Source organism: Electrophorus electricus, chromosome 12 (assembly GCF_041902795.1).
Source record: "Electrophorus electricus isolate QZ-2024a chromosome 12, ASM4190279v1, whole genome shotgun sequence".
Lineage (NCBI taxonomy): Eukaryota > Metazoa > Chordata > Actinopteri > Gymnotiformes > Gymnotidae > Electrophorus > Electrophorus electricus.
In genome coordinates this window covers 27,707,628-27,726,212 of record NC_137508.1, presented here as the reverse complement: position 1 = coordinate 27,726,212, position 18,585 = coordinate 27,707,628, and the positions used below count along the sequence as shown (strand labels likewise).

Here is an 18,585-nt window from a genome sequence, read left to right as displayed (position 1 = left end):
AAACACAAACATGCATACACACATGCAGCTATGCACCCACTCCCATACACACAATTCTCCATACTGTATGAGACAGGACACACTATAGTGCTGTGCACAAGGTGCCAAGTTCTACAGCCCATATGTGGTGATTAAGGCTTCACTGGTACCAAACACTTTTTCACACCACTGTATGTGTGTATGCAAGGTATGTCTGCATGCATGTAAAGTGTGTGTGTATATATATAGATATAGATAGATAGATAGATAGATAGATAGACAGATATACATACATACATACACACACAAACAAACACACACGTGTGTGTATTAGTATATAAGGGGTGTGTGTGTGTGTGTATGTATATATATATATATATATATATATATATATATATATATATATATATATATATATATACATATATACATGTATATATATGTATATATGTATGTATATCTATCTATCTATCTATCTATATATATATATATATATATATATATATAGATAGATAGATAGATAGATATACATACATACACAAACACACTTTTAGCTCTCTGTGTGTGTGTGTGTGTGTGTGTGTGTATTACACCTTGCTGCTCCTCCTGCAGACACATGCGTAGTTCATGGGAGGTGGTGCGGTGCATGGCTGCCTGCACACGTGTGAGATCCAACTCCTCCTCCAGATGGGCTCTATGGCAACCAAACATCACACGCTCAAATAACACACACCTAGAGAACACTGAAATAACACACATAGAAAACACACAAATAACATACATACACGTAATAATAATAATTATTATTATTAACAATGCCCCATTACCAGGCAGATGATGACTTGTACACACACACACACACACACACTCACACACGTTTCAAACTCCCACTTTCCTTCTTTCCACCACGCCTGTCTGATACCGTCATAATTTCTCTCTCCCTCTACCACCCCGTTATAAAAAGAAATAGCTCTTCATTTCCCAGGTATCCAAAGGGCCACAGTGACAAGCAGTGCAGACAACAGGCTGGTGAGGCCCGTGTGTGCACCACCTAGTGAAAAAGATGGGGAGGGGGTTCAGATATTCCAGAACTGACCCCAAGCAGTCACTTTTAACCCCCTAAAGGGTAATTATGAAGCAGTGAAGAGGAAAGAGACGTCCTGCTTTCAAGTTACTATTAGGAGCCAAATAAAGGCTTGTGCAGGATGGTTTGCATGTGGTCCCGGGAGTCCTGAAACACCTGAAACGCAGCTCCAGATCTCAGCTGCAGGGCTGAGTCACACCCCCCCCAACGCCTGCACTCAGTGAGATGCCTCCATCACCAACGGCCAAGAACCGGCAAGCAGCTCTAGGTGACGCCTGATCTAAATCTATTCCTCAGCAGGTACGGCGTAAAGCGTGTAGGAATCCAGGGACATCTTACTGAACGCCATCGCGTGTGTGACAGTGCTGTGCCCGTAAACCTGCCTGGCCTCGCCTTGTGCGAAAGGCCCAATTAGTGAATGTGGCGGGCGAGGGGTTAAATAAATGGATTTGTTAATAAAACCTCTCCAGGTGGTGTGAAAGCAGACCACAGCGTGTCCCCTGGCTACGGATTACCGCCTCCATAAACGCATCCAGTCGATGGAGTGCTCGGCTGAGGGAGACTGTGTCTATTGCTTTAACGGGGCACGCGAGCACCATCATGGCGGGTACCATCAGGCCTCAGCCGTCTAGGGTTTCTAATGTGTGTCTTTATAGATGCCCGGATATCGATGCCACACTGAGAGCCATGCAGCCTACTGGCCAGGTTTTCATTAGGAAAGCCGGGTTATTCTCTGGCAGATGGGGATATGGATCGACTTTCTCCATTCCGGCTCCCTCGGGAGGTGCAATGACACTTTGGAAAAGACATCGCTGCCAAAGATAGAATCCCAGACATGCGCCAATAGAGAAATTAGTTATTGATCGGAGCTGGTTATCACTGTGAAATGTGGATTAATTTAAGAGCATTTATGGAGACAGAAACTCTTCTTTTTCGAGCGCTGTGTCATGGGTCTCTTGGTATTTTCTAAAAGTTGTCACTCATGAAAGTAAACGAAGGACACAATTATAAACAGACACTGTCTTCGTCTGGAGTCCATAAACCAGTGCTCTTTTAAAATCAGTTCACGTCCAGTCTGTGTTGTTAAAAAGGCGGCTGTGCGGCGGCTGGGCCGCGTTGCGGGTTCCCGGGGGCCGGCTGTTGATGCAGACGGCCACGCTGGGTGTATTTACACAGTCAGCCTCTCCTGACCATGACAGCCGCTCAGTTAAAACCCAGCGATTGGAGCGTCTCCCCTCATGTCAACAACGTGTAATTGTTTTTTGAAGCTGTTACTCAAGCGCATGGCCCCTCCCTCCTCCTCCAGGCCACGTGGGAATCCTTCCATTTGAATAACAGATGTTTATTGGTAGGCTCCGTCACTCCCCCAGGATGGTTAGCGGGTCCTTCTCTGGAGTTTTCAACAGCGGCAGGGAATCTTCTGGAATAAATAACTGAAGGAGTGTGTGTGTGTGTGTGTGAGAAGGGGCCAGGTCCTGATAGTCTGAAAACTGAAGTTTTCACCTCTGCTCTTGAGTCCGGAGGATGTTCTTGCTTTGTCAGGTGTGGTGTGGGGTAACAGAAACACACCCACCCATGCAGGAGCGCAGTAAACAAACAAACAAATAAATGAACACAAATCATTCCAAACTAAAAGGTCCATCAACCCCAATTCACAGGCATAAAGTTTTACAGCTATACTTTGTACCAGCACGTGCTGGCCCACACACACACACGCGTGCACACACACACACACACACACACACACACAAAAGACACACACAAAGAGGCTTGAACATAAATATACATGAGATAAGACAAGGAGATGAAGGTTACAAAGGACCATGCTATAACTGGTCATGAATTCCTGAGTTTCGCCCGTGGCGCTGTTTTAGAGTTAGAGGCTGCTGGAGGAAAAAGAAAACAATATCTGGTGATTAGGAAGCTGTAATTGGCCTCTGTGCTCCAGCAGTGAACCAGGCATCCGTCTCCTGCTAGCCGCTCCACTATCTGCCCCGCCACAGGGTGGAGACATGGAGCTGCCTGTATGGGGACTATGAGACCACAGCAGAACATTGACCGCTCCAACCAGAGTGGCCTCCAGCCCCCTCGAGCTCACATGCCCGACACACTACAGAAACACAGGAAAACACTTCTGGCTTTAAACACGCGGGGGGGGGGGGGGGGGGGGCTGGGGATGGGTTGGTCTGATCCTGGAACAGAGTCCCTGCGGGCCTGTGGGACACCCCAACTCAGACGGGTTGCTGCACTGTGGCTGCAGGTGGTACATACAGGAGTCATGATTTGTTCTCTGCTGGAGTCACACACACACACACACACACCGTGAATGCTGTTTATATGTTCAATTCTCGCCTCTCAGAAACTGCCTGAGCACCACTGAAGACCCTTCTTAGTCCGAATTTTTTTTGTTAACTGTTAAGGAAGGATAAAAATATATATATATATATATCCAAACTAAGTGTAATTTGTTTCTGAAAAGCAAGAAATGATGGCGAGAGGGAGAGAGAGAACCCAAATACAAGTAATTTCTAAGCAGTAGGACTAAATGCTCAAAAGGAAGTGGACATTATACTCACATATAACGACAGTAAAGACTCTCTCCACCATCACCTGCACTATTTACTGCACCACAACTCTCTTGTTTTATGACAGTGCTAGAAAAAACATTATCAGCTCACGTTAAATCATTATGTGCATTTTATTTATTTATTTTTTATCATTAATTTAACAAATAATTGAGGGAAGGGGCCATGCGCTCACTATCCATCAAAACACACATTAAACATTTAGTGCGTGAGCGTGTGTTTTCTCTGGACTCCTGCGTGCAGGGTGGGACTCTGGGCCTAAAGCCTCTCATTACTCCCAATACCTTTTAGCAATCAAGATGAAACAGGGAAAACGCAGCTGCGAAAAGGGTAAACTTTATTAAACTTCATTAGACTCAAAGTCGCAGAGCACGTGCCTAATGGCTGCTCTCAGCGGAGGCCGCGGCACGCGGAGCATCTCCGAGACTGCTTTCATGCGTAATGGCTGAATAATTTAGGCTTTGATGTCGTCTGAGTGTAGCCATCTCTGGCTAAGGGCTCTGTTTACTCGGTTTATGAGGCCTTAATCATCTCTGTCGTCCTACCCACCGACCTTTAACTACACTTAGCCAGCTTGGACACCAAGTGTGTGAAACTCCAGGCTTAATATTGTGGGGGCATGGATATGGGAGGAGGGAGAGAGGGGGAGAGAGAGAGGGAGAGAGAGAGAGGGAGAGAGAGAGAGAGAGAGAGAGAGAGAGGGAGAGGGAGAGAGAGAGATTAATGGAGAGGAAAGGAGGGGGGAGGCAATGCAAATGATCTCCCAGCAAATGAACTCTCTGCTTGCTGCATGACAAGGAGGCATTAGCAGAGGGGAAAGGCTGAGCTCTCTGCTTTATTTGTTTTTGCAATTTCCTTAATCAAACTTATTTCCCTCCAGAGTGCTCTCTAGCGCCGCTCCTGAGGCCAGGACCTTGTGTAGCGCAGCGACCCCGCCCTGCGCCCCCCACCCACCCCACTTAAGTTTGTAATAAAGCAAACTGGTGGTCCCTGAAGCTAGGTGGTGCACCGTGGGCTGGGAGAACTGGGGGCTCATGCAGGTGGAGGCAGAGGTGTAGCCATCCCCGGCGTAGCGAATGGAGTCGTCCCGTCGGCCTCGCCGAATGACCGGCCTCTTCCCTCGCCGCCTGAACAGAGTCTGGAGTCAAACTTGCTCCTCATTTAGAAAAATGGCCGTTTGGACTTCACGCCCGCATTCTTTATGAGCGTGGAGCGCGGCCTGGCCGAGGGAAAGGGGCTGGCCGTCGGGGGGCCGGAGGAGGAATGATTGCTGCACGCTCCCACCCTGCTTAAGCACCCAGCAGCCGCCTTCTCTGGCAATTAGACGTCCCACAACAAGGGGCCGCGAGGAGGTAATCAACCATTAACCAATCAGTGCAACACTTGTGAGGGCAACCTTGAGCAGGGCTATCTCGGAGGCCCGGTCAGTAAAATGGCTACGTGCCACTGGCCCTACCTCCTCGCGCTGTTCAAGCGCACGGGCTGGCTGCATTGGGGGCCGGCTTTAATCGCCACCTAGCAACGCTAATTTAGATGGGCAGGCCGCAAAACAGCTTGATAAAGAAACGCTGCCTAATTACACCTCACATGCTCTTACCATCACTCTTACTGCACATAATGAACATACATCAGGGAGGAGAGAGAGAGAGAGAGAGAGAGAGAGAGAGAGAGAGCAGGTGGAAAGTTAAAGCATTTTAAAGAATGATGGCATGATGGAGAAAGCAAAGAAAGAAAATGAAAGAAAGAAAAGAAAAAGGAAGAGTTAGTGTGTGTGTGTGCGTGTGAGTGTGTGTGTGTGAGTGAGCGTGTGTGTGTGTGTGTGAGTGAGTATGTGAGTGTGTGTGTGTGTGTGTGAGTGAGTATGTGAGTGTGTGTGTGTGTGTGTGTGAGTGTGTGTGTACGCTGATACACTGAGCTTGCAGTGGACTTTTGCTCTCAGTGGTAATGGGGTGAGAGCAGATCAAAGAGACTGCCACCCTCCCGCCCCACCAGGGTGAGCACAGTTACCCGGGCGACTCCACCCAGGGAGCACTGGAGCGACTGGAAAGGGGATCAGTGCTAACCCTGTAGGACCGCCACAGAGAGAGAGAGAGAGAGAGAGAGAGAGAGAGAGAGAGAGACCAAAACCAGCACTAAAACAGCCCCTCCCCTGCCCCCAGAATCCCCCTCTCATGGAGTCCCATCTCCAGCTGAAGGCTCAGGGCAGGCACCAGAGGCCGCGAGCCCGTAATGAGCTCGGACAGCTCGCGCTCACTGGCGGGGGGTAGGGGAGGTGTGGGAGCAGGCAGCAAGACTACATCATAATGAGCTCAGCTGGGATTAGGAGGACAGGGCTGGGGGGGGGGGGGGGGCAGGGGGCTCCTGGAAGAGAGGGCCTGGGGTAAAGATCAAACAGGGGAGGGCCAGGCCATCCAGACTGGCAGGGGTGCGGCCCTCAGCGCCGCACGGGCCAAATGAAGCTTGGCAAGTAAAGAGCCAAGCCGGCCTAATAAAGAACGACTCCTCCAGCAGACAAGAGCTGCGGTAATTAACACACACGGACGGCACTGCGCTGTCACGGCACTGCAGCCCGCGCAGCGACACGTGCCGAGTGAACTTCAGCCTGTCTGGATACGGCCTACAAATCCCAGCAAAGCCTCGGCAGCAGAGTGAAAACGTACGGGTGAAGGAAAAACGTCAGTTTCCCAAACCTACTACTACTGCAGAAAACACGAGTCATTTCAATCCATTAACATTAGCTGCTGTTGCTAGAGGCAGGACGAGGAAGAGAGGTAGTGTTGCTGGCACGGAATAAACCTTAAATCATTAACACCCAAAATTATCATTAATCATTAACACTGGCCACACACACACACAGTTTGAAACTTGATAGTGTAATTATTCTTCTGTCACTGGGGAAAGGCTTATTCCAAGACTGGAAGCAGCAATGCTGGTATACGGAGAGTGTAATGATGGCGCAAGGGAGTGTGTGGCAGCGTGCAGGAGTGTGTGGGAGCGGGTGGGAGCGTGTGGTAGCTAACAGAAGCGTGTGGGAGCGTGTGGTAGCTAACAGAAGCGTGTGGGAGCGTGTGGTAGCTAACAGAAGCGTGGGGGAGCATGTGGTAGCTAACAGAAGCGTATGGTAGTTAAGAGAAGCGTGTGGGAGCTTCTCCTGCTCATGGAGGAAAAAGGCCTGGAAGTGCAGCTACAGGATCAAACTAACACCAACAATGTGAGGCATAAGACCAGACAGTGTGTGGCAGCGCACACACACACACACACACACACACACACACACACACACACAAGACTGAGAAAAGACTTACTGAACAAGGGTGAGAGGAACTCTGATACCAGGAGAGAGCCATATACATTACTGAAACGTTAAATAAATACCAAAAACAAACAAACCAGACCAAAGACCAGAGAACTGCTTTGCTTGCCGAAACACTTGCTGACAATAACAGATGTACTGAGACACAGCGAGATAAGGACTGACACGATGAAAAAAGGAGCCCCACACACATACACAGACAGGGAGAGACACATGGGGAGGCATATAGCGAGACATAGGGAGAGTCTCGTACACTTACTTCTCAGCGAGAAGCTTTTTGTTCTGTCTCTTAAAGTAGGACAGCTCATTCCAAACAGCGTCACTGTTCTCCTGCCGCAGCTGCCACGGCTCTGCACGCCTCCTCCCGCCCTTGCACCTGTGCACACACACACACACACACACACACACACACACACACACACACACACAGAGTCGCTCATCACACCATAGGACCAAGTGCGGACTTGACTCAGTCTAACCCCAACCATTCCCCAAACACACTTCCTAACCAAAGACACAAAAATACATTTTGACCTGTTTTGGATAATATATTTCTAAATGAGGACCTCAGATCTCCACATTTTACTGTATTCATGTATATTTGGTGCTCAAATGAAGAAATGCGCACACACACACACACACACACACACACACACACACACACACACACACACACACACACACACACACACACAGTCAGTCAGTGCCACACCTGACAGCCTCTGGCAGATTCTAAACACAAGGGAGGTGTTGAACATGCACCGCTGGGTCTCAGCACTTGTGTGTTTGCCAGTATTCAAATCAGTGGCCTTGACTGTCACAGACACACACACACACACACACAGCCCTGAGTGGTCTGCTATAGAGGGGTCCCGGTGGACCACGCACATGTAAATAAAGACCAAACACAAACAGAGGTGAGTCTCATCACAGAAGCTCACTCATAAATACTTCATGCTCCTACATGGTGTCTACCCCTCCACCCACAATCCCACATTGTTTTGTCCATTTTCTAACAAATCATTACACATCTGTGTAAGGAAAGTTCTAAAGACCCAAAAGAGCAGATGTAAGGTGTGTTCTGTGTTCACAAGGCGGCGTCTCTAATGTGGCTCTGTCCTGCTCCTCTCATCCTCCTCTCGCCCGCCTGAACTGGTGCTAGTGGTGCCAGTGCAGTGGCATCTGTTGGGGCTGTGTGCCACGTGAAAACATGCCACCAACCCACCTCAACACATCAGCTTCACCTAGCAATCCAGTCCGCTGGCCTCAGCAGACACACCCCAGAGAGCTCGACTCCAGCTCCACTGTTAAGTTCAGCTTTGCGGATACGAATGATCTGTTGAGGAAGTAATATCTCTACGTCCAAGAAAGACGCATCCAGTTCACATCTTTCCCATGGCAGTACGACCGCTCACTTCATTATACAGCACCTCAGGTAAACTGGGAGATTGTGTTTAGGAAAGGAGGCAGCTAACTGCATTGATTCTGAGAATCTGGTTAGGCGCGCAACTTCTTATCAGACTGCAGATGTTTTAATAACCTTTAATTCTATTTACTCATCCCATCGGCTCCGTCTGATTTAGAGATTCAGAGATCACTTGTAAAGAGAGAGGGTGTGCGTTTTCTCCTAATGGCGCTGGGTTAGCGTGGAGCTAATCGTGAACGATGCGGTGAGCTCCACGGGGCAGCAGCGTGAAGCCGCTGAATGTTGATGAGAAAAGCCAGCACACCTCACTGGAGTGGACGGTCTCTCTCTCTCTCTCTCTCTCTCTCTCTCTCTCTCTCTCTCTCTCCAGCATTCTTCCCTCACTGGAGCAGACGGTCTCTCTCTCCAGCACACAGCGAGCGCTACAAGCCTGAGGTCTCCGAAGCACCTCAGCCAGCAGGTGCGCAGGGCGCTTTAGCCTTTTAGTAGAAAGACCAACATGCGTAGCTATGAAAGCAAATGAATTTATTTGTGGAGGCATTGGGAAGTGGGCACTGATGTTGGTGTGATGAAAAGCAAGCAAGCAAGCAAACAAAAAACCCAAAACAAAAACAATAAAGTATTCTCAAACTCACCCCAAAATAAAAAACATGTAGTGTGTTGTCCCACCAGCTCAACCCCAACCAGCACCTGCTGTGCTGCCGGAGTCTGAGAGGAGGATGGTGGAGAGAACCCAGCTTGGCAGTAGTTGAGGACTCCTTAACAAGCCCCAAAAACCCAGCGAGGGCTGACGTCGTCCCCCCTGGCTTGTTAGCACGGATCTCTCCGCATTTAACGGAGCTTCTTCATTTCCTGTTGTCTTGCAAGCTGACTGGCACGGTCCCCGCGGGTCTCAGAGACCGGGATCACAAACATCTGCAATGCTCCAGTCAGGAGAGCACTTTCAGAGCGGGTTCGAGCCCTAGCTGCTGAGGGCAGCCGTACAGAGGCTATTTTAGAGGATCCGCTGGGATCTGACGTTTACATTAATCTCAACAGAAGGAGGGAGAAAAAAAAAAAAGCAATTGTGAATATTAAAAGCAGGCCAACACCAGTACAAACCTTGTGAAGTGCTCATCCATAAAATATGCAACTAATATGAACACATTTATGAAAGAAGGTGACAAACTGAATACAACACATTAAAATCACAGAGCTACCAGTATCAGTGCGTCACTAGCACAAAATAAATAAATCAACTAATTAATGATTTAATTATATAATTACTTAACAAAAAGGTTTCACCAGGCATGTAAATGTATTTTCACATGTTGTCTAATGAAAAGTGGGATCTCAGAGATGTTATATTTTCTCTCTGTGCCTAACACAATCAGATGCGCGCGCACGCACACACACACACGCGCGCACACAGCAGAGGTGGATAAATTCACACTCTTTTCACACAGGTTCATGTTGCATGGCTGTTTTCTTTAATTAACCCAGCGAGAGCAGAGCTGACAAGGTCAACACTCGAGTCCTGCGTGGATACTCAACACACACTCCCATTAGTTACGTTTACAGGCTTCAAAAGGGAGAGAGAGAGGGTGTGCGAAATCTTAATGACACCTCGCTGAGATGCTCCAGCTCAAATGCTGGGCAACTCATCTAGAACTCAAAGAAACTCAAATCATTTGCTTTCAATAGCTCACCCACATTTCTCTCACAAAATACATACAGAGAATTGTTTGTAGTATTGCTTGAAATGAGCACGGGAGATTTCTTGGATAGGCTAGCGCCATCAGTGAAGCAGGAATGTTCTGAGCCAGAATTCCAGTGCCAGAATTCCAGGGTCATTTACCAACCCTGCAATCTCCTCCACAGAGAACCTGCCACCAGTGTTGGGAAAGCGGCTATGCATTCTGGGAAATGTCAATGAATGCTTGCCAGCATCAGTGTTCGGAGGTAAATGGTTTGTTGTGCAGTGCCAGTCACTTACACGCCCTGTAAACCCTCCATGTCTCTAAGCTGATCCTTCACGGCCCTGTAGTTCGTTTGGATCAGAAGCAGGCGATCGTGGCGTTTCGCATGGGCCTCTCTCAACTCCTCATTCTCTTCTGTCTGTAATACACACACACACACACACACACACACAAACAATGGTTTAAAAAAATACCCTTTGTCTTGAGCTCTTATTGAAATAGACCTGTATATATGGGAAAAGTATTATAAAAGTTTAAATTAAAAGTTAAAAGCACAAGATTACTTCATGACTAAACTGGCTGTTATAATGGAAAAATCTTTCCCTACATCTGTTCATTAAACCCAGGACTGGGAACCTCAGGGCTGTGGGTCATACATCACCTTCCACTCAACTGTAGATGGAGCATCAGATGTTTCCGAGATTTTTATTGCCAATATGTTTTGGCTTTAGGAAATAGTCATTGAATGCTAATGGTTGTTAATGAGCGGTTGTGAAGGCGAGGTTGGGGGGTGAGGTCATGAATGAGAGGTTGTGAATGAGAGGTTGTGGGGACGAGGTCGTGAATGAGAGGTTGGGGGGGCGGGGTTGTGAATGAGAGGTTGGGGGGGCGGGGTTGTGAATGAGAGGTTGTGGGGGCGAGGTCGTGAATGAGAGGTTGTGGGGGCGAGGTCGTGAATGAGAGGTTGGGGGCGAGGTCATGAATGAGAGGTTGTGGGGGCGAGGTCGTGAATGAGAGGTTGTGAATGAGAGGTCGTGAAAGAGGTCATGAATGAGAGGTTGTGGGGGCAAGGTCGTGAATGAGAGGTTGGGGGCGGGGTTGTGAATGAGAGGTTGTGGGGGCGAGGTCATAAATGAGAGGTCGTGAATGAGAGGTTGTGGGGGCAAGGTCGTGAATGAGAGGTTGGGGGGCGAAGTCGTGAATGAGAGGTTGTGGGGGCGAGGTCATGAATGAGAGGTTCGGGGCGAGGTCGTGAATGAGAGGTTGTGGGGGCAAGGTCGTGAATGAGAGGTTGTGAATGAGAGGTTGTGGGGGCGAGGTCGTGAATGAGAGGTTGTGGGGCAAGGTCGTGAATGAGAGGTTGTGGGGGTGAGGTCGTGAATGAGAGGTTGTGGGGGCGAGGTCGTGAATGAGAGGTTGTGAGGGCGAGGTCGTGAATGAGAGGTTGTGGGGGCGAGGTCATGAATGAGAGGTTGTGAATGAGAGGTTGTGGGGGCGAGGTCGTGAATGAGAGGTTGTGAGGGCGAGGTCATGAATGAGAGGTTGTGGGGGCGAGGTCGTGAATGAGAGGTTGTGAATGAGAGGTTGTGGGGGCGAGGTCGTGAATGAGAGGTTGTGAATGAGAGGTTGTGGGGGCGAGGTCGTGAATGAGAGGTTGTGGGGGCGAGGTCATAAATGAGAGGTTGTGGGGGCGAGGTCGTGAATTAGAGGTTGTGGGGCGAGGTCGTGAATGAGAGGTTGGGGGCGAGGTCGTGAATGAGAGGTTGTGAGGCAAGGTCGTGAATGAGAGGTTGGGGGAGAGGTCGTGAATGAGAGGTTGTGAATATGAGGTTGTGGGGGCGAGGTCGTGAATGAGAGGTTGTGGGGGCGAGGTCATGAATGAGAGGTTGTGAATGAGAGGTTGTGAATGAGAGGTTGTGGGGGCGAGGTCGTGAATGAGAGGTTGGGGGCGAGGTTGTGAATGAGAGATTGGGGGCGAGGTTGTGAATGAGAGGTTGTGGGGGCGAGGTCGTGAATGAGAGGTTGGGGGGCGAGGTCGTGAATGAGAGGTTGTGGGGGTGAGGTCCTGAATGAGAGGTTGTGGGGGCGAGGTCGTGAATGAGAGGTTGTGAATGAGAGGTTGTGGGGGTGAGGTCGTGAATGAGAGGTTGTGAATGAGAGGTTGTGGGGGCGAGGTCGTGAATGAGAGGTTGTGGGGGCGAGGTCGTGAATGAGAGGTTGGGGGGCGAGGTTGTGAATGAGAGGTTGTGGAGGGTGAGGTCGTGAATGAGAGGTCGTGGGGGTGAGGTCGTGAATGAGAGGTCGTGGGGGCGAGGTCGTGAATGAGAGGTTGTGAGGAATGTGTGCTTGCCCATGTGTTAGCTCCAGAAAGGGCAAAATTGTTCCAGAATGCTAATTTTTGTCACCTACATATTACAAAAATCTAACTTTTTACACTATAAGTTATATATGAATATTAACAATTAATAAATAATGTTAATATTCATTATCCTCACGGAAACCTGCAAGTTTTCTTTTTAAAAAACAAAACTCTCTCATTCAAACCTGTCTTTCTTTCACTCTCGCTTTCTTTCAGAACAAGACACTGATAAGCGTTTCCACGCCAACCTGGCACCTGAGACATAATTACAACCTGACGTTTCACTGGCTGTCCGACAGGGAGAGTCTGACTCCTTCCCTCCAGCTTAAGCCCCTCCGCAGGGGGGAACTCTCAGAGTTGGTGGGGAGAGCCGGGGGGGGGGGGGGGGGGGGGTTGGTTTGGAGCGTGGGGTCACCACCCAATCGCCCGCAAATTCTGCTCAAAGTCTGGCAGCTATTTGAAGAAGAACTGGGGGGGGGGGGAAACAGAAGAAGAAAAGAAAAAAAGACTCCCCACTAAAGATTACATGGGACTTTTCGGGGTTGAACATATAGATTTTCCTGACAAGAAGCTCCCCCATTATTCTGACCTTAGCGAGGGCGCGGGCGCGTGCAGACAGTCAGCCCTGCTTTCTGCTTGAGCGGCCAGCGCGGAGAGCCCGGCGCGCTGGAGAGGGGCTTGTTTACTGCCGCCATCGCGCGCCGGGCTGCCTGCTGGGAAAAGCAGAGCCCTGAACTCTGTTATTAATAACAAGGACAAAGAGAACAAGTCGTGCTCGACCCCTCCGTCTGTGTGACAAGTATGGATTTACTGCTCAGATATTCACAAGAGGACACACAGGCAGACCCTTCCGAGGAAAAAACGGAAAAGAAAGGAGAGGAGAGAGGAGGAAGAGAGGAGAGAGAGCGAGCGAGCGCGTGTGAGCAGCAGTGTGGAGCTCTAATGAACAGCAGCGTGTCTGGTTGGGCTGATGCCGGAGTGTTTCGTGTTGGAGTGACAGAGCGTTAGCTACATCAGCCCGTACGTGGGGCCTTCAGAGTGGACAGGGTAGTGTATGCAAGGCACTGCGATCAATACACACACACACACACACACACACACACAGACTGACAGCAGGCTGGTAGGAAACTCATTCAGCGCCCTGCTCTGAACCACCTGACGGACTGCACACGTGGCGAGCTTCATGACTGTGGACAGGAGGTGGAATGTGGGATTTTAGCAGTGCCATGGCAACTGTCTTGCAGCGTGTGATGAAGAGGCATATGTTTAACCCGCACTATTATCCACATGGTTTTTAGGTTAAAACCCGGTGTTTTTTTATTTCAATTGTTTTAGGTTCTATTTCTATTTGATGAAGTTTTCAGGAGTTTCTGTTTACCAACAACAAAAGAGAAAGTTTTCAAAATTAAATCATGTGTATAGCTTAATCAGTTGTGTACGTTTGAGGAATTCTTTCAACCAATTCAGAATCAAAGCTATCAAGGAAAAGAAACAAGGTCAAAGAGCAAAACATGGAGAGTTGTGTGTGTGTGTGTGTGTATGTGTGAAGGTCAGCAGAGTGATGGAAATGATTCGTTTAGTAGAGACTGGGAGTCCTGCAGCAGTCTTGCACCAGAGTAGCCTCTCTCCTGCTGTTTCATTGCCTTCACAGACGGTGAACAAGTTTTTGTGTGTGTGTGTGTGTGTGTGTGTGTGTGTTTAGAGGAGGAGTAGAAGGTCAGGTGGAAGGCAGCAGTCAGAGGAGGGCAACTGCAGTTTATGTGTGTGTGTGTGTGTGTGTGTGTGTGTGTGTGTGTGTGTGTGTGTGTAAAATGAATGAGTCTCCGGTGTGTCACTGGATCTCCTGTAACTCCTGTGGATAACTCTACCATCAACCCATCATCTCAGCGGAGTAAAAGGCCGCAATCCCTCTCTCTTCCTCTCACGCGCACACCCACCGCCCCACACACCCATCAGGGCCAATCACAGCTTTGGTCCGGGGCTAAAAGCAGGAGAGGTGGTAATGGGGGGGAGGGGTGTTCCGCTCTGGGCGCTGACTCAGAGACTGGGACATTCACACCTGAGGACCCACACCACCACAGTGAGGGAGAGGGAGAGAGAGAGTTTGAGAGAGAGAGAGAGAGAGAGATAGAGAGAGAGAGAGAGAGAGAGAGATTTGGTGTTTCATCACCTTGAGAGCAAGTAACTCCTCCAGTTGCTGGATCTTCCTCTCAGCCACTCTGCTTACTGGAGAGAGAGATCTGGAACGCTGAGAGAGAGAGAGAGAGAGAGAGAGAGAGAGAGAGAGAGAGAGAGAGAGGCCAGCCATATCATTATTAAACTGTATATCAATGCACCCCAAACAGAAAGGGCAACACTCAACCAACACTTAACATTAACACAACTACACATGCTCCAAGTGAGAGCGCTACATTACACACACAGACACCCACACGCTACACAAACAACGGCACGCACAGGCCAGCGAGAGTGAGCAGCTCTCTGAAGGGTGCCGTGTGTGAGGCCTAATGAGTGTGTTCATTTCCATCTGCATTGTTTCTTTGACAATAATGATGTCCCATTAGGGGAGAGTAAAGTGTTGTGGAGGGAGAAACACACCCGGCCTCATTACCAAAAGGTAGAGAGTTAGTGTGTTTAATTACTCTATCAGGGCTTAGAGTTACACTCCGCAGGACAACAGGAAAGACAGAGAGAAAGAGTGTGTGGGGGGAGAGAGAGAGAGAGAGAGAGAGAGAGAGAGGAGGAAAAAAGGCACATGTGTACCACCTTTACACAGTGGTTTGGTAGAAGATGGAGAGGTGTGTGTGGTAGGACTGTTCGTTGGGTAGTTGGGTAGTGTGCTCACATACAAAAGATCTATGCAAAACCCTGGATTTTATATGCCACAAATGGACAGTGTGCTGGGCTGTGTGTGGACACATGGACGGTGCTTTGGGCTGTGTGTGTGGACACATGGAGGGTGCGTTGGGCTGTGTGTGTGTGTGTGTGTGTGTGGACACATGGAGGGTGCGTTGGGCTGTGTGTGTGTGGACACATGGAGGGTGCGTTGGGCTGCGTGTGCATGTGGGGACACATGGGCGGTGCGTTGGGATATGCGTGTGTGTGGACACATGGATGGTGCGTTGGACTGCGTGTGTGTGTGTTGGACTGTGTGTGCGGACACATGGACGGTGTGTTGGGCTGTGTGTGTGGACACAAGGATGGTGCGTTGGGCTGTGTGTGGACACAGATGGTGTGTTGGGCTGTGTGTGGACACATGGACGGAGTGTTAGGCTCTGTGTGTGTGTGTGTGTGGACACATGGACAGTGTGTTGGGCGCTGTGTGTGTGTGGACACATGGACAGTGTGTTTGGCTGTGTGTGTGGACGCATGGACGTTGTGTTGGGCTGTGTGTGTGTGGACACTTGCACAGTGTGCTGAACTGGGTGCGGACACTTGGACAATGTGCTGGTCTTAAACCCAGAAGGACAAATTCATTCTCAACTCTCCACAAGCCAGTGGATCATTCGAGGAACAGAACTGGAGGAATTCAACAAGTGTACCGGAATATACTGGAATATGCATCTAGGATTATGACCATCTAATCTGATGCATTAGACTAAACTGTAATAACTAGGTTTAAAGTTGTAGAAATCCCATTCATTTGTTTAGACAATCATATAATCTCAAAGACTTGGAGCTTTAATAACTCATACAGGAAGTTTCTCAACAATGCTTTACATTCCTGTGCAGTCCTTCACAAGGCTTACAAATGACCTGATTATAAATGTTTTGGGGAAATATTTTGCAGTTAATCTTCTTCACAGGCTACATGAAAAACATTAATAAATAATACTAATGTCTATAATTCATATAGTATGTAAAATATATCATTAAATGATAGTTTATATTAAATATATTTTAGTCTCGGTGCCAATACATGGGACCTTTCATTTGGAAGCTACCGCTATGATTAAGATGTTTCTATATAAATAGCTAATGATTAGAGAGTTGTATAATTCAGCACATAACTTGTCAGAAGTGTGCAGCCAAGCAAAAATACACCCAGATGTCTGACCAGCCTACGAAATAAAGTCACACTTACCAGATATCAAATGTTATCGATCCTTAAACTTGAATAGCTAGCTAGGATAGCTACGATAGCTGCTGCACATCCATTTAATAGCTTGCAAAATGTATAAACATTTTAAACCTTTATTTTTAAGCCCTTGTAACATGATCTAACTCTGTCTTCCTTTCAGCCTACTGAAAATCTATAGTTACACTGTCCTGCTGAAATATAATGCTGACATTCAGTAATGGCAGAAAACACAGCACAGTGAACTCCGACAGAGGCGGGAACTTGGCAGTTTCCATGAACTATTTCCGAGTTGCCCTCAGCCTGCGACAAGACCAATTCCAGACGATGTCAAGGCCATGAATTAGAGGGTGTGTAGACTGGCTCTCGCATTCGACAGTGGTGTGTGTAATCTGGAGAAAAGTGAAATCATGTATTCACGAAACCCTTGCATCACTGATTCTGTAACCCAGTAAGGCTGATTGATTGAGACTGATGATCAATCAATTAATTAATTAATTCAGGGGTCACTGCTAACCAACCTCCCTTCTCCAACCAGCCGGTCACAGTGCACTACCTTGCACTGAGAGGGATGCAGAGGCGATCAGGCTGGGCTTAACACACGGACCAGAACTGCCCTCATCTCCCAAAATAACAAACAGCTGGTGAGTGGCCGATCTCTCTCTCTCACACACACACACACACACACACACACACACTAAACAGTGGGGTTATGCAGCGATCAGTAGCTGACAGCAGCAGTGGCAGTGATGGGTCATGTGCACAGAGGTGCCATGGTCTGACCCCCTCGAGGACTGTGCTGAGGGGAAAAAAAAAAAAAAAGACACCACTACGGTCATCACCGTAGACTCACACACTACCAGAGGCATCAAAAAAATAATAAATTAGCTAGTGTCGTTTCCAGTGAAGACCTACCTAACAGTCTTCCGTGGAAGCTTGATTGATGAAACATGATAACGCATATCCGATTCATAATCACAGTTCCCAGACTGGGATGGCATGCTAGGAAAAGTACACTTATAATTAAAAGTTTTCCATTATTATGAATGTTGTGGATAATGAAATTAAGCCAACAGGAACCAGCGGTACACATACACTAAGGCTCATGAGAGCTGGTATCTGGGGAAGTAGTGGCTCAGAGGTTAAGGTAGTTGACTAGTAATCGGAAGGTTGCCAGTTCATGTACCACCACTGCCAAGTTGCCACTGTTGGGCCCCTGAGCAAGACCCTTAACCCTCAATTACTCAAATTGTACTCAGTCATAATTGTAAGTTGCTTTGAATAAATAAGCATGTCTTTTCTGGGTGATGTATACTCCATAATGTACTTGGTCACTCTGTAATTGTACAGTGTTTGTTCATTTGGCTACACTCCAGCACACCGCATTTAAAAGGAAACGAAGATAAATCTCCATGCCCTAATTGCAGAACATTACAGGACTAAAGGACCATTTTACACACACTTTCTCCATTTAAAGAGAGCGTAGATAATCCAGCATGTTGTTCCTTGGCCAGTTGCATGCGGTTACATCACTGTTGTATTGAGAAGATCGAGATGTTTCTGAGGTATTAATAACCAGAGCCCGTTACTCTTGTCAGCATGGGCATTAAACCATACGTAATAGTTGTGTGGTAGACCACCATGAAACAGAACAGATCAAAACAGGGCTATAACCAAAACACTGTTTGGTAAATTGTTAATAAGACAGAATGCACTGGTGAACACAACACTAGCAAACATCCTAGAAGACCATGGACCATCCACAGAAGAAAGACTTTCTTCCCCATGAAAAACTACTGAGAAGCATAAAGGTGTGGACGTGTCAGACCTCAGAACTTTGCCAGATGATGCAACACAGTAGAAGGTCTGAAGGCCAGAATAAAGGCTCCTTCAAAAGCACATACTGAAATGTCTGCAGAGTTCTGTGACAAAGTGTTATGGAGAGATGAGACAGATTAAGCTACACCAGAGTGAAGAAACGAAGAAAGTGTTGGGGTGGGGGGGACCACGAAGCATCTTGACGCCAAAAGCACAGTATCTCATCTATAAAACATGATGGCCCAGACACGTATGAATGCCCAC

At 48.1% G+C, this 18,585-nt stretch overlaps 1 protein-coding gene across 6 annotated transcripts in view; it reads right to left on the bottom strand.

The window, feature by feature from the left end:
- Nucleotides 1-18,585, bottom strand: part of cntln (centlein, centrosomal protein) — a 93,606-nt gene that overhangs the window by 32,903 nt on the left and 42,118 nt on the right. For all 6 annotated transcript variants that reach the window (XM_081725347.1, XM_081725346.1, XM_081725345.1 and 3 more), the window contains 4 exons: nucleotides 14,596-14,673; nucleotides 10,363-10,484; nucleotides 7,221-7,337; nucleotides 573-673 (listed from right to left, as the gene is read on the bottom strand). In XM_081725347.1, coding sequence (XP_081581473.1) covers nucleotides 573-673; nucleotides 7,221-7,337; nucleotides 10,363-10,484; nucleotides 14,596-14,673 — 418 coding nt within the window. The remainder of the gene's footprint in view (nucleotides 1-572; nucleotides 674-7,220; nucleotides 7,338-10,362; nucleotides 10,485-14,595; nucleotides 14,674-18,585) is intronic.